The following is a 13,124-nucleotide window of genomic DNA, read 5'->3' on the forward strand; positions in this document are numbered from 1 at the left end:
TTGTTTTTTTAAAACATTGCTTATTTTATTATAAAGGACTATCATTCACTGAAAATTCAGAGCTCTTGTTCACAGGGCTTTTCTAACAGTTTAACCATCAGTCACTTACAGATACAAAAGTAATGGCAACTTTATTACTGTACAATGAAGGATAAATCAAACTTGAGCCTAGACATAAAAACAATAGGCTCATTTCTCTTCCTGAAGCTGTTTCTTTTCTTCTTCTTCTTCCATATCAAAAGTGAAAGGCTTGTCATAACCCATTAGATGGTTAAAGTCTTCAGGGTTTGGAAAGAGTAGTGGATTAACTAATAAGGACTTTGTTTTAGCATAAAACGTGGTGAACATGTGTGCGCTGCTTGGAATCTTCACATCATTCTGGTGAAACACTGTACTCTTTTCTGAAAGCACAATACTGTACGTAATGGCTTTGTAAGTGTCTGTCGCGGCCTCATGATACAACCTAACGACGTAGCCTTTTGTGACAAAGTGAAGCAACAGTGGAGTGATCACTGTGAAGCTTCCGATGATGCCGTAAAACAGGACTTGCAAAGGCAGACTGCCGATCACAATATCACTCTGTGCAAAAATGTACGGTAGGAAAGCAAGGCTGATCACACTTGTAGAATAAGAGAAACACTTCACCCCTAAACAAGGAGAAAAAGGAAGGGGTTAATGCACTTCATAAAAGAATCAATCTAGATGAAACATTTAACTTTCCTCTAGTTCTTAAATGCTTCCTCCCCTCCGCCCCCACTATTATGACCCCAATTCTACCTTACAAATCTGGCTAGAACAGAAGATGTACCCTGGTACAGAAAGGAACTAGAAACACCGGGAATCCAGGACAAATGACCCCTTCAGGACCAGTGGTCAGAGTGGTGATATTAAGAGGGTGAAGGGAAGGTGGGGTAGAAAGAGGAAACCGATTACAAGAACCTACTCCCTGGGGGACAGACAACAAAAAAGTAGGTGAAGGGAGACGTCGGACAGTGTAAGACATGACAAAATAATAATAATTTATGAATTAGGAAGGGTTCATGATGGAAGGAGAGGGGAGGAAGGGGGGAAATGAGGAAATGATATTAAAGGCTCAAGCAGAAAGCAAATGTTTTGAGAAAGATGGGAACAAATGTACAAATGGGCCTGACACAATGGATGTATGGATTGTGCTAAGAATTGTACAAGCCCCCAATAAAATTATTTTTTAAAAACAGAATCAATCTATCCTACTAGCTTTTCTATCTTTCTTCTTCCTATATCATCAAAACAACAACAAAACCAGAATACCCGTTTAAGTACCATGTTTAACATGACAGGAGGTTTTATACACGTATTAATTTTATTCATCAGAAAAAAATCTGAGGCAGATATACAAGGGCCATCCCCGCCCAAAAGAGACTTTTTTCCCCCAAAACTAGGTATATATATTTTTTCTTTTACAAAACCATCTTATCACCTTCAAAGTACTCTCCATTACATTTACTATATTTATAAAATCTGTGATTCCATTCTTGGAAACATTTTGCAAACTCATCTGTTCAGAAAGCTACCAGCACCTCCCTTGTTTTTTTCTTCACCTCTCCTATATCATCAAATCACTGTCGATTCGTGTCCCTCTTCATTCACGGAATAAAAATAATTTTTTAAGCGAGGTCAGGTGAGTAATGTGCGTGGAACAAGAAAGGCACGTTGCTTTTTGCCAAAAGTGGTGCACTGAGATGGTTGTGTGAGCAGGTGCACTGTCATGGTGGTAAAACCAGTGCAGGCCACACACATCCTCCTCCCCACCTGGGGCTGCCACAAATCAGGCTTTTTAGTCATTAAAATTTGTTGAACCGAGCTTCAAGATAGTCCAGAGAGCTTCCCCATCTCTTTAATAGTCCATCACTAGTCTTCGAGCACGATTACACAAATTTTGTCAAGATTTTCATCCATTCGGTAAACTGATAGCCATCCAGAATTAGGTTTGTCACCAACCTACATTCTACCCTTTTGGAAACAAGAAAACCACTCATACACTTGAGTTTTTCCCACAGTGCTGTCCTTGTAAGCTGTATTCAACATCACAAGTTTCTGCAGCATTTTTCTCCTGAGAAGGCAAAAAAATTTTGAAAAAAAATCCACAGCTCCACGCTCTTCTCTTAAATTAGCCTTCACAAAAAAATCAGGTTCACGCGAAACTGCTTTTACAAGAAAATTCACTGCGATCAGAGAACCTTCCCAGGTAACACCACTGGGTGCACTAACTCAAAGTGGATTGCTGGATGTTCGCCTAGCAGGGCAAATGTGGCTTATGAAAGCTCCGCTCACTGGAGCTTCCATCCGTCTTTCTTGGGCACCCCCTCGTACAATTACTATGGCCCTGACTCATCTATCAGAAGAGAAAAACGGGACACTCATCCAATAACATAGCTAGGAGCTGGCAGAGATGGGATTTAAGTCCATGCAATTAGGCTCTGAAATCCATAACACTGACCATTACACTGCACTGGCACTCTAGGCAAGAAATTGCTTTAAAGTTTTAAGGTAGGACAGCACTGAATCTGATGAGAGCATATGGGAGCAAATGAAGGGGGAGGAAGAGAGAGTGCAGCACATCCTGGCCCACCAAGCCTTGAGGACGATATTTCCACTCAGAGCAGCCAATCCACAGAGAAGACCACATGCCTGGCCCCACTAGGAGACATGACATCCCTCACTGACCCATAGCCCTACAGGAAACAACACTGGAGACACAGTGTGGGAATTCTTTGCCCACACAGAGGCAAAACAGTAAGGGCGTGTCACAGAACAGCAAGGGCAACAGAGCAACGAAATCCCCAGGGAATACCAAAAATAGACTTTGGGGCCAGGGCTTGGTGCCCCAACAGACTCAACTGGAAAACACTCCTAAAGACCAACAAACAGTCGCTGAGCTAACTACAAGCTCTCTTTCTTGTTGTGTTTTTGTCATAGGCTTGTTGCTTTATTTTGCTGCTTGGTTGTGCTCTGTTTTGTTTTTGTGCATGTCATTATCTCTGCAGGTCTGCCTAAGTAAAATAGGCTGGATGAACAATCTGGAGGAGAAAACGAGACCAACAGTTCCAGGGGGACATGGGGGAGGGGGAGGTGGGGAAAACGTGGTGGTGTTAACATACCCAGGGATAAGGAAACAACAAGTGATCCAAATCGGTAGTGAGGAGGGTGTAGGAGGCCTAGTAGGACATGATGATCAAGGGTAATGTAACCAAGAGGAATTACTGAAACCCAAATAAAAACTGAGCATGATAGTGGGACAAGAGGAAAGTAAAAGGAAATAGAGGAAAAAGCTAGGAGGCAAAGGGCATTTATAGAGGTCTAAATAAAGGCATGTACACATGTAAACATATTTATATATGAGGATGAGGAAATAGATTTGTGTGCATATATTTATAGATTTAGTATTAAGGTAGCAAATGGGCATTGGGCCTCCACTCAAGTACTCCCTCAATGCAAGAATACTTTGTTCTATTAAACTGGCATTTTATGATGCTCACCTTCCTGACACAATCCCTGAAGATAAAGCAAATGTGGTGAAGAAAGCTCATGGTGCCCGCCTATCAAAAGATATAGTGTCTGGGGTCTTAAAGGCTTGAAGGTAAACAAGCAGCCATCTAGCTCAGAAGCAACAAAGCCCACATGGAAGAAGCACACCAGCCTGTGCCATCACGAGGTATCTAAGGAATCAGGTACCAGGCATCATCAGAACAAAAACTCATATCATTCTGAATGAGGGGGACTGCAGAGTGGAGACCCAAAGCCCATCTGTAGGCAACTATACATTCCCTTATGGAAGAGTCTCGGGGGAGGAGATGAGCCAGTCAGGGTGCAGTGTAGCAATGATGAAACATACAACTTTCCTCTACTTCCTAAATGCTTCCTCCCCACCCACTATCATGATCCTAATTCTACCTTACAAATCTGGCTAGACCAGAGGATGTACAGTGGTACAGATAGGAACTGGAAACTCAGGGAATCCAGGGAGGATGATCCCTTCAGGAGCAGTGGTGAGTGGTAAATTTTGCAGAAGCAATTGACCTAAGGATGGAAATGAAATCTTACTGGATTAGGGTGGGCCTCAAATCCAGTGAGAATCTTTATAAAAGACAACAAAGACACAGAGAAAAAGGCGAGTGAACTCAGAGGTAGAAATTGGAGTGATGCAGTTACTACCCAGGAAACACCAAGGATTTCCAGAGTAAAAGAAACTGGGAAAGGCAAAGGACTCTTCTCCAAGGTCGTCAATGGGAGCATGGCCCTGCTGATACCTTGAGCTTGGACTTGAAGCCAAGAGAACTGTTAAAGAATACATTTTTGTGGTCTCAGAGAACTTAACAAATGACACACCTTACTAAATTCTTAACTGTAGTTATTTCTAACGAGATTATAATCTAAGAAAAACCTTAAGCTTAGAGCTTTTTCTGTTTTTTCTTTTTTCTGTTCTGTGCCTAATTTTGCTACTAAATGTATGTTTGTTGAAAATTCTAAGATTAAAACAATAAAGTTCTTAAAATAAACCTCTAAAAAAGGGAAAATTATAGGATTATCTTAAAACTATATAAAGCATATATATTTCAATTAGAAAAACTACATGTTAACTTTGCCTCCCTATCCTAATTCCCAAAGATAACTACTATTCTTAAAACATATTAGTCCATATCTATTAGGCTATATACAACTTTTGTTTTCTTGTTAAACATTCCAAGAAAGGTCATCAAAGCATGGAACAGCGGTTCTCAACCTGTGGGTTGTGACCCCTTAGGGGTCGAGCGACCCTTTCACAGAGTCACCCGATTCACAACAGTAGCAAAATTGCAGTTATGAAGTTGCAACAAAAATGCTGTGGTTGGGGTCACAACATGAGGAGCTGCATTAAAGGGCTGCAGCGTTAGCAACGTTGAGAACCGCTGCAATGGAGCACTTTATCATCTAGTGAATGCCCAGCCGTAAGCTCACAGTTACAATATCGCCTTCAGAATCTTTCTTCTTTTTTTATGGGAAACAGAAATCGCTGGATCAATTTTCTTTCATCATTTACAGTAGAGCTCATTGAAAACATTACCATAGTGACTGAAGTTCAAAATTACAAAATTATCTCGGAACCCCGCACTCAGTCATCAGGGTTTTATTGACCTGTTTCTCGTCTTGATTTTAGTTCTCTCAGGCTGCCTGTTTCCCAGTCTTTCTAGGAGAGAGCCTGAGATGTTCTTCTTCTTCTCTCGCTCCTTTTTAAAAAATCATTTTATTAGGGGCTCATACAGAATCTTTTTTCAAAGCTCAAAAAAATGCAAAGGTTTTAATCTTTACATTGTCTAAACAGGCCTGCAAGGGAAAAAAGTTTACTGAATTTTTTCCTAGTGCATTTTAATTGTTGTTGTTGTTGATAAGTCCAACAAGAGATGCTAAAACTATAGGTACGCTAAGTATTTTTACAATGAAAAAGTAGATTTGTCACAACTTTCCTCTAGTTTTTAAATGCTTCCTCCCCCCAACTATCATGATCCCAATTCTACCTTACAGGTCCGGCTAGGCCAGAACACGTACACTGGTTCAAATGGGGGCTGGAAACACAGGGAATCCAGGACAGATGAACCTTTCAGGACCAGTGGTGAGAGTGGCAATACTGGGAGGGTGGCATGGAGGGGGGAACACAAGGGACGATTACAAGGATCGACATGTAGCCCTCTCCCAGGGAGATGGACAGCAGAAAGGAGGGTGAGGGGAGATGTTAGACAGTATGGGACATGACAAAATAATAATGGTTTGTAAATTGTCGAGGGTTTGTGAGGGAAGAGGGGGAGACGGGAAAAAATGAGCTGATTCCAAGGGCTCAAGCGGAAAGCACATGTTTTGCGATTATGAGGGCAATAAGTATACAGGTGTGCTTGACACAATAGATGGATGTATGGATTATGATAGGAGTTTTACAAGCCCCACTGAAATGATTTAAAAATTTTAAAAAGAAAAGTAGGTTTGTATTACCCACCAAAGACTGTTCGGGCTAGATTCCCAGTATAGATCAGCCTTCCGTCATCTGATTTTTCAACTTGTGTATGTAAGCATCGGACACATACTTCCCAACACACAGGTGTCTATTGAAAGAGACCATTATATGAGTAGGCACACAGTAATTTGCACTTTAGATCAACTTGTACATTTTTACTAATTATAATGCATAGAAGACAACTGCCATATGAGGTAACAAGTATTCTTCCACACAATCTACCAAAACCCAAAACCCACCACCATCCAGTCATGGTGGTGCAGCTGCTTACCCTTTGGGCTGTTAAAAGTCATGTCCGTGGTTTGAACCCACCAGCTTCTCCTCAGGCAAAAAACAAGGCTATCTACTCTTGTAAAGATTTAGAGTCAAAATAAATATGTACAGTCTCAGAAACGCAAAGGGGCAGTTCTAGTTTGTCCTATGCAGTCCCTATGAGATAAGATAAAATAAAAATAACCTACAGAGCTAAACAATCAAACTGGATACGCGATGGACTTTATTTCAGTCCAGTCACAGGACAGGAAGTTGGAAAGCATAGGTTTCAATTCCAGATGCTCACTTTTTCTTGGCAATTAGAAGCCTTTGTGCTATTTTAATATAGTCCAGGGTGTACATTTATTAAGTCTTAAAAGAGCGAAAGACACAGACAGCATCTGGATGAGGGGGGTCATCAGCACAAGGTCAAAATGGTGCCCAAGGGCTCGTTGAGATACCAAGGGCATGGGTGAACTGTCACCAAAAGCCACCCAAAGCATCCTTGGTGGCAGTTCAATACATCACAATTATAGGTGGGATCACAGAAGCAGGAATGGACCACGACTGGGACACGTACATGGCTAGATACGTTATTCTCATGATTGTTTTAAAGATTAGATGCATTGCATTATCTTTTCAAGATGAAAAATAAAACTGATTTTAACATACTATAGTAAAACCTACTACACAGTATTATCATAGTCCGGCCCATTTTCAATACTTCTCAAATGAATGTACTCTAATTAGTATTAAGAGGAGAAAAAAGACAAGAGGGCAAAAACAACTTCCCTAACAGTTCTTGGAAATACTGTTTCTCTTAATCATAAACGGAGGAAAAATATGACTTGAGATCTCCCATCAAATTTTGGAGACTGAAAATGAATTTCCCATCACATATACAAAGTGGCAGGACCAACACCTTTATGCTGATATTTAATTGGATTCTAATTCCATTTCTGCCTTTCTTCCAAATTCCCATGAGGATTGCCAAGCCTGACTGACACTTTACAATGCAACAGGGCGGGGAGGTGACTTACTAAAATTAAAATGAATGGGTTAACCATCCACAGTCCTTCCTTCCCAGAGTCCGGAGGATTCCCAAAATAGAGCCACCCAATAAGAACGTCAAGGAGACCTGGCGCAGCAGTTACCAGCGGGAGACTGCTCATCTGGTGGGTCCTCGGATGGGACCCACCAGCCCCTCGCGTGAAAGTGGGGGCGGCCTTCCTTAACGATCACTGCCGTGGAAACGCCACCGCGCAGCTCTAGACGTTGCAAAGGGGCCCTTCGCAACTCCTCCTCCGGCGGCAGAACCCTCGCTGGGGCCGTGAACCTCCAGCCGCAGGCCGGTTCCAGGGCCTGGTCCGGTGCAAGCCCAGCGGAGTTCCCTCAGCGCCCAGACCACGCGGTGCAGGAGGGGGGCCGTGGAGAACGGCGGGCGCACCCCCACGCCCGTCCTCCCCCCAGTCGAGAACCCTCGGCCCGCCAACCTGCGCTCGCCCGGGACGCCGGAGAGCAGGCGCGGCGCCCCGCAGCCCAGCGCCGCCGCGCCCCAAGGGCACGCTGCCGGACACGGCCCGGGCGCCGGCCTCCCGCAGGCCCCGGCCGGCGGCCGAGGCCCACGGCGCCGCGCTCCTCCCGCCGAGCCGCACGGCGGCCGCCCACTGGCCGCGCGACGCCAGCAGCAGCATCTCGTGCGGGAGCAGTGGCCGGAGGTCGCCGGGCGCCGCGAACGCCCGCTCCCAGAGGCCGGCGGGCGGGCTGCGCGTGCGCGGGAGGGACGGCCTGCGCGCCACCCTCCCCGCCCCGTGCGGGCCCGGCGGGCGGGTGCGCGCCTCCCCTGCCGGGGAACGGGCGCTTTCTGCTGCGTCACTCGGGGCTCGCTAGGAATGCCGGCTCGGGCACCTCACAGCACCAGGACGTGGAATAGGGATGGCGAGCCAGGGATGCATCTTTCACTTTGGTGGCTGTGGCTTTCTAGACCCCTAAAAAAAAGTGTTTCTTTCGTGGAAAAATGCTTCTAGCCTATTGGCTAGTAGGAGTAGTACTTTAATATGCAATTTAAGTTGCCCACCCACCCCCTTTTTTTTCTCCCAATCATTGGGTTGGTAGAAGCCACCGATGGCGACAGTGGTGAAAGCGCTGCCCTGTTACCAAAAGATGGTTGTGAAGGCCACCAGGAGCTCCACAGGAAGAAAGGTGGCAGTTTGCTTCCCTAGAGGTGACAGGCTCAGCATCCCCATGGCACAGGCCGACTACTCTGCGACACTGTCATCCTGAGTCAGAATAACTGCGCTTGAGTTTGGTGTGCATAGCAAGTAAATGGAAGTCGTTCGCAGAACATGAATACTTGCCGTCGAATATGTTTGGGGGGATAGTTTCTTGTCCAAACATTTGCTAACTTAGTTGTGAAAGAGGCACTGGGTGTCTATTGCCAAGCTATATTGTAGGAATGGGGAGTCTTGGTGGGGTAGTGGTCAGCACACGCTGCTAACGATAGGGGGGGCCGCAAGCTGGGATAAAGATGTATGGCCTTGGAAACCCAAGGGGGCAGTTTTACCCCATCATCAAAGGCCCGCTGAGTCAGAGTCGCCTCCAGGATTTGGTATTCTAGGAGCAGAGGATACAGATACTGGGAAGAGCTGGCAATCCATGATGCTCCTATTGTAGCAGAGTAATGGACATACAGATAAGGGAGAACACAACATAATAGATTAGAGATAAACCACGACACAAGTCTGAAGAAAGCATGACTGGCCACAAAATGTCGAATGACTTTATAGAGTGCTTCGTGATGAAAGGTGAGCCCCCAAGTACTAGGGACAAACTTCTGTTGCTTAACACTTTAGACCTATGACTTGTTTTTATTTCCCATGCTATTTTTACAGGAGAGGAGCACAACATAAATCCCCTTGACAACTTCAAAGTCTTGTCAACTGTTTTTCCTGGATATCCAGAAGTATAAAATGTAACTTATTTATGAGCAACTTTCTTTTCTTTTCTTTTTTTTAAATCTTTTTATTGGGGCTCATAAGGCTCTTATCACAATCTGTACATACATCAATTGAGCAAAGCACCCTTATACATTCGTTGCACTGCAACTTTCTTTTCTTAAAGTTACTGTCTACTTACATTTTTTTAAACTTTTGTATTTAGGGTAATTCTTACTACAAACCCCATCCTCCATTATTTTACATATATATATATATATCTTTTCATATATGGAGTATTCTTTCTTACACATATGGAGAGAATTAAAGGGACCTCAACTTACAGCGACACAGTCCACAGGCTAGGCATCCCACAGGTAGTGTACCCCTTTAAACTGAGGCACAGAACAAGCAAGGTGAGGCTCACCGAGCCATTTATCTCTCTGCCCTTCAGTTAATCCTACTTGTGTTTATCGGCCAGGCTGGCACAATAAACTATCACAGGAGAGAATCTGAATTTTCATATTTTTAAAATCATTTTATTGGGGGCTCATACAACTTTTATCACAATCCATACATACATCGATTGTGTAAAGCACATTTGTACACTTCATTACCCTCATCATTCTCAAAACATTTGCTCTCCACTTAAGCCCCTGGAATCAGCTCCTCATTTTCCCCCCTCCCTCTCCACTCCCCCTCCTTCATGAACCCTTGATAATTTATAAATTATTATTTTGTCATTTCTTGCACTGTCCGATGTCTACGTTCACCCACTTTTCTGTTGTCCATCCCCCAGGAGGAGGTTATATGTAGATCCCTGTAATTGGTTCCCCCTTTCCAGCTCAATTTCTTCCTATTGTTCCTGGGAGAAAATGGGAATAATAATTGTTGGTCTACTTAAGGTTTCTAAATAGCTGGAATTGCATCATTCTGAAAATTCTATACTATAAAATCATGTGAAATTGTTACCACGTTATAAATGGATTTCTCGTGGTGTGTCATGGAAGAGTTTTATTACAGCACACAAACGCTTTGCAAAAACAGAAGACACAGTAATGGGAGAAATCCAACAAAGTGTCCCAACGAGTTACAGCATGATAGAGGTTAAGAAAGGCAAAAATCACAACTAAGGGGCCCAGCTGCAGTACTCTCAATGGCTTGGCATCTATAAAAATGTAGGTGCCAGGGTCTGTTGGCACTTTTGTTACAGCTGACAGGCTTTGCAAGGCCCAGATACCAACAAGATCCTAAGTTTACTGGTCCTAAGTTTACTAAAATACAGACACAAGGCATTACACAGGGGGCCAGAAAAAATTTTCGATAAGAAAAACATTTCTATGAGTCGGTATCCACTTGGTTGCTGGGAGTTTGGGTGGAGTGGGACTTAGGGATTTTTTTGAGACATGGCTTAGCCACTAAGGTCACATATTTTAACATTATGTCAAACACTTGCAGAAATCAAATAATCTCTAAACATCAGCCATTTCTTCTAACGACAAGCACAGGCTCATCTACAAGTGGAGTTGGGTGGGAAAACTCCACATTTTTCTGTAGAGCTACTTACATCTAGGTCAAAGGTACAGTGGAACTTTTCATTTACAGTAGTGGCAGATCTCCATGGGTTCTCTTAAAACAAAATGGAGTGGGTCTGGTGCAAATTTAGTTGAGTCTTATTTCTGTTAAATGCTTTAAAATTTTAAGACTCCTTATCATTGAAATTTAGTATTTTTGATACACGTGTTGAGTATAAATTACGTGAATGAGATTTTAGAATAGTAGTAAGACCTTTAAGGGGTCACAAAGGAAACCTTCATTCTGAGAAGTTCGGTTTAAGAAGGGAGGTTGGTGGGGGAAAGAGTATAATAGGTTAAATAGCAAATGAATATCACTTTTTTAAAGTATAAGTAAAATTATTGTATGTAATTTTTCTACTGTTTTTCAACTACCTTCTCCATCCATCAACCCCATTTCCTTCTTTTAAGGTAGGTTTCAGGGAAGAATGGAATGATAGGAGAAAAGAAAAAGACTGGTAAAATTATTGAAAAAAATAATCCAAGGCTTAGTTATACACTAATTAGTAGAAAACATAAGATTCTCACAAATCTTTCCAGAAAAAAATTTGTCACCAGATTATGAAAATTTTTGAAATGCTCAAATACTAAAGAAATAATTTTTAAAAACATAGGTTTCTGCACATTAATACTGAACACAGTGTTACTTAGAATGGTTTTAAAATATAAATGAGGTAAATGTCCAACATTTAAAAAGAGTTAAAAACTAAGTAAATCATTGTACTGCTGGAGAATGTAATTCTGTTGTCTTCAGGTGCCATCCATTAGCTCTGCTTGATAGAGACCTTATTTATCTACAAGCAGGGGGAGAAAGGTGAGGCTCTCTAATCACGTAAAGACTCACAGGCTTGGAAACTACAGGGGCAGTTTTACTCTGTCCTAGAAGGTCTCTGGAATCAGAATGAATTCATTGGTCTTGAGTTTTTGATTTGGGTATATGTCCAAGCAGAAAGAAGTGTTGTCCAGCCCTGCACCAGTCTCACAAACATTAAAAATGATGTTTACGAAGGTTTTTGTGAAAAGTTTTGGTTACTAAGGTTAGAATTGAAAAATAAATAATATACAAATATATATACACAGGGTGATCTATGTAAAAATGCCCGGGGGAAAATTTGAGTGATATAACATCCTAGGATGCTAACCAAAGTTTTAAGAGGTTCAGAGACAGTTTCAAAGCAAAGGCTACTTTAAAAAAATCAGCCCTCGAAAGCCCTAAGGAGAAGCCGCTGACAAACATGGGATTGCTTTGGGGTCCAAATAGAATAGGCAGCAACTGCGTTTACTAGTAGACGAGGTTCTGTAGTCCTCAGTCTGACATTCCCTAGACTTCATATACTTACCTTCTATTATTTTTCCAGAAAACTAAGAGTGATGGGGTCCCAAACCTACTATCCATTGTAGCAGACAATGAGACAAGTCAGACTCATGGGCCAGAATGGTTTCCCATGTTGTCATTCTTGATGAGAGTAAACCAAACTCCCCACAATTAAGTCGATGCTGACTCATAGCGACCTTACTGGACACAATAGAAGGAGCAATTTTTTTTTTGCCTGGGGCGACATGGAGGAGCAATTTTTTAAGAGTAATTCTTTACACTAGTAGAAAGCCTTTGCTTTCCTGCGAAGCACCTGGTGATTACCAACTGCTGACCTTCTAGTTATCTGACCAATACATAAGCACACACCTGATCTTTTCCCCTTCATGGCAGAAACACCAACCTTGAGATTAAAGCTTAACCCACTGTACCACCTAGGGCTCCTTCTTGATTGTGTAAAAGGTAATAATGCAATGAATAAAAAGAGAAATCTTTGAAAGAGAGAAATCAGAAAGGAAGTGGGGGAGGGGAGGGGAGAACATTCTGAACTGAAAGTACAAACGATAAGATTGAAAATGTGTTCACAGTCTCGGCTTCTACAGCCCTATTGCCTTTTCACCCCCACTAAATTGTATCTTGAGACACCATTACAACCAAACAATTTTTTTGGTAATGATTTTTGCAAAAGTTTTCAAGGATGAATGCAGTCTATTTGGTTTTTGCGATTAATTAAAAAAAAGCCGAATATGTTGTCTGCCAAATTAGCTAAAACCAATTAGACAAGTCTTTCACTGATTTGCAACTATTTGAGCAACTCGTAATTCTTTGTTCGTAGGAGGCATCGTCAGCTACGACGCTTGGCAGCTTTAGATTTCCTTCATGCCAGAGAGAACTTTGTTGAGCTTTTTCAGGCAGAAAGAAAAAGCATAGGTTGATGGAGAGGGCGTGGGGAAAGAGAGATGAGAGGGAGAAAGATGGTTCTGGTTTTAGGTGAAGATAGCAGCCGCCGGTACTTCCCCAGTGAG

At 42.6% G+C, this 13,124-nt stretch overlaps 1 protein-coding gene across 1 annotated transcript; it reads right to left on the reverse strand.

Annotated features, from left to right (window-relative positions):
- Positions 1-8,016, reverse strand: TMEM70 (transmembrane protein 70). Its single transcript, XM_075549560.1, has 3 exons — positions 7,771-8,016; positions 6,008-6,113; positions 1-647 (listed from the first exon to the last, which is right to left on the reverse strand). The coding sequence occupies exons 1-3, from the start codon at positions 7,969-7,971 to the stop codon at positions 190-192; spliced, it is 765 nt and encodes a 254-aa protein (XP_075405675.1). The 5' UTR covers positions 7,972-8,016; the 3' UTR covers positions 1-189.
- Positions 8,017-13,124: the final 5,108 nt, after the last annotated feature.

Source organism: Tenrec ecaudatus, chromosome 5 (genome assembly GCF_050624435.1).
Source record: "Tenrec ecaudatus isolate mTenEca1 chromosome 5, mTenEca1.hap1, whole genome shotgun sequence".
In the NCBI taxonomy this organism is placed as follows: Eukaryota; Metazoa; Chordata; class Mammalia; order Afrosoricida; family Tenrecidae; genus Tenrec; species Tenrec ecaudatus.

Excerpts from the sequence above, each read along its gene's own strand:
- TMEM70 (XM_075549560.1), bottom strand. The coding sequence starts at position 7,971 with ATGCTGCTGCTGGCGTCGCGCGGCCAGTGGGCGGCCGCCGTGCGGCTC. Across the intron at positions 6,114-7,770 it reads GGCGTCCCGGGCGAGCGCAG|ACACCTGTGTGTTGGGAAGT; the intron begins GTTGGCGGGCCG and ends CTCTTTCAATAG. Across the intron at positions 648-6,007 it reads TCTAGCCCGAACAGTCTTTG|GGGTGAAGTGTTTCTCTTAT; the intron begins GTGGGTAATACA and ends CTCCTTGTTTAG.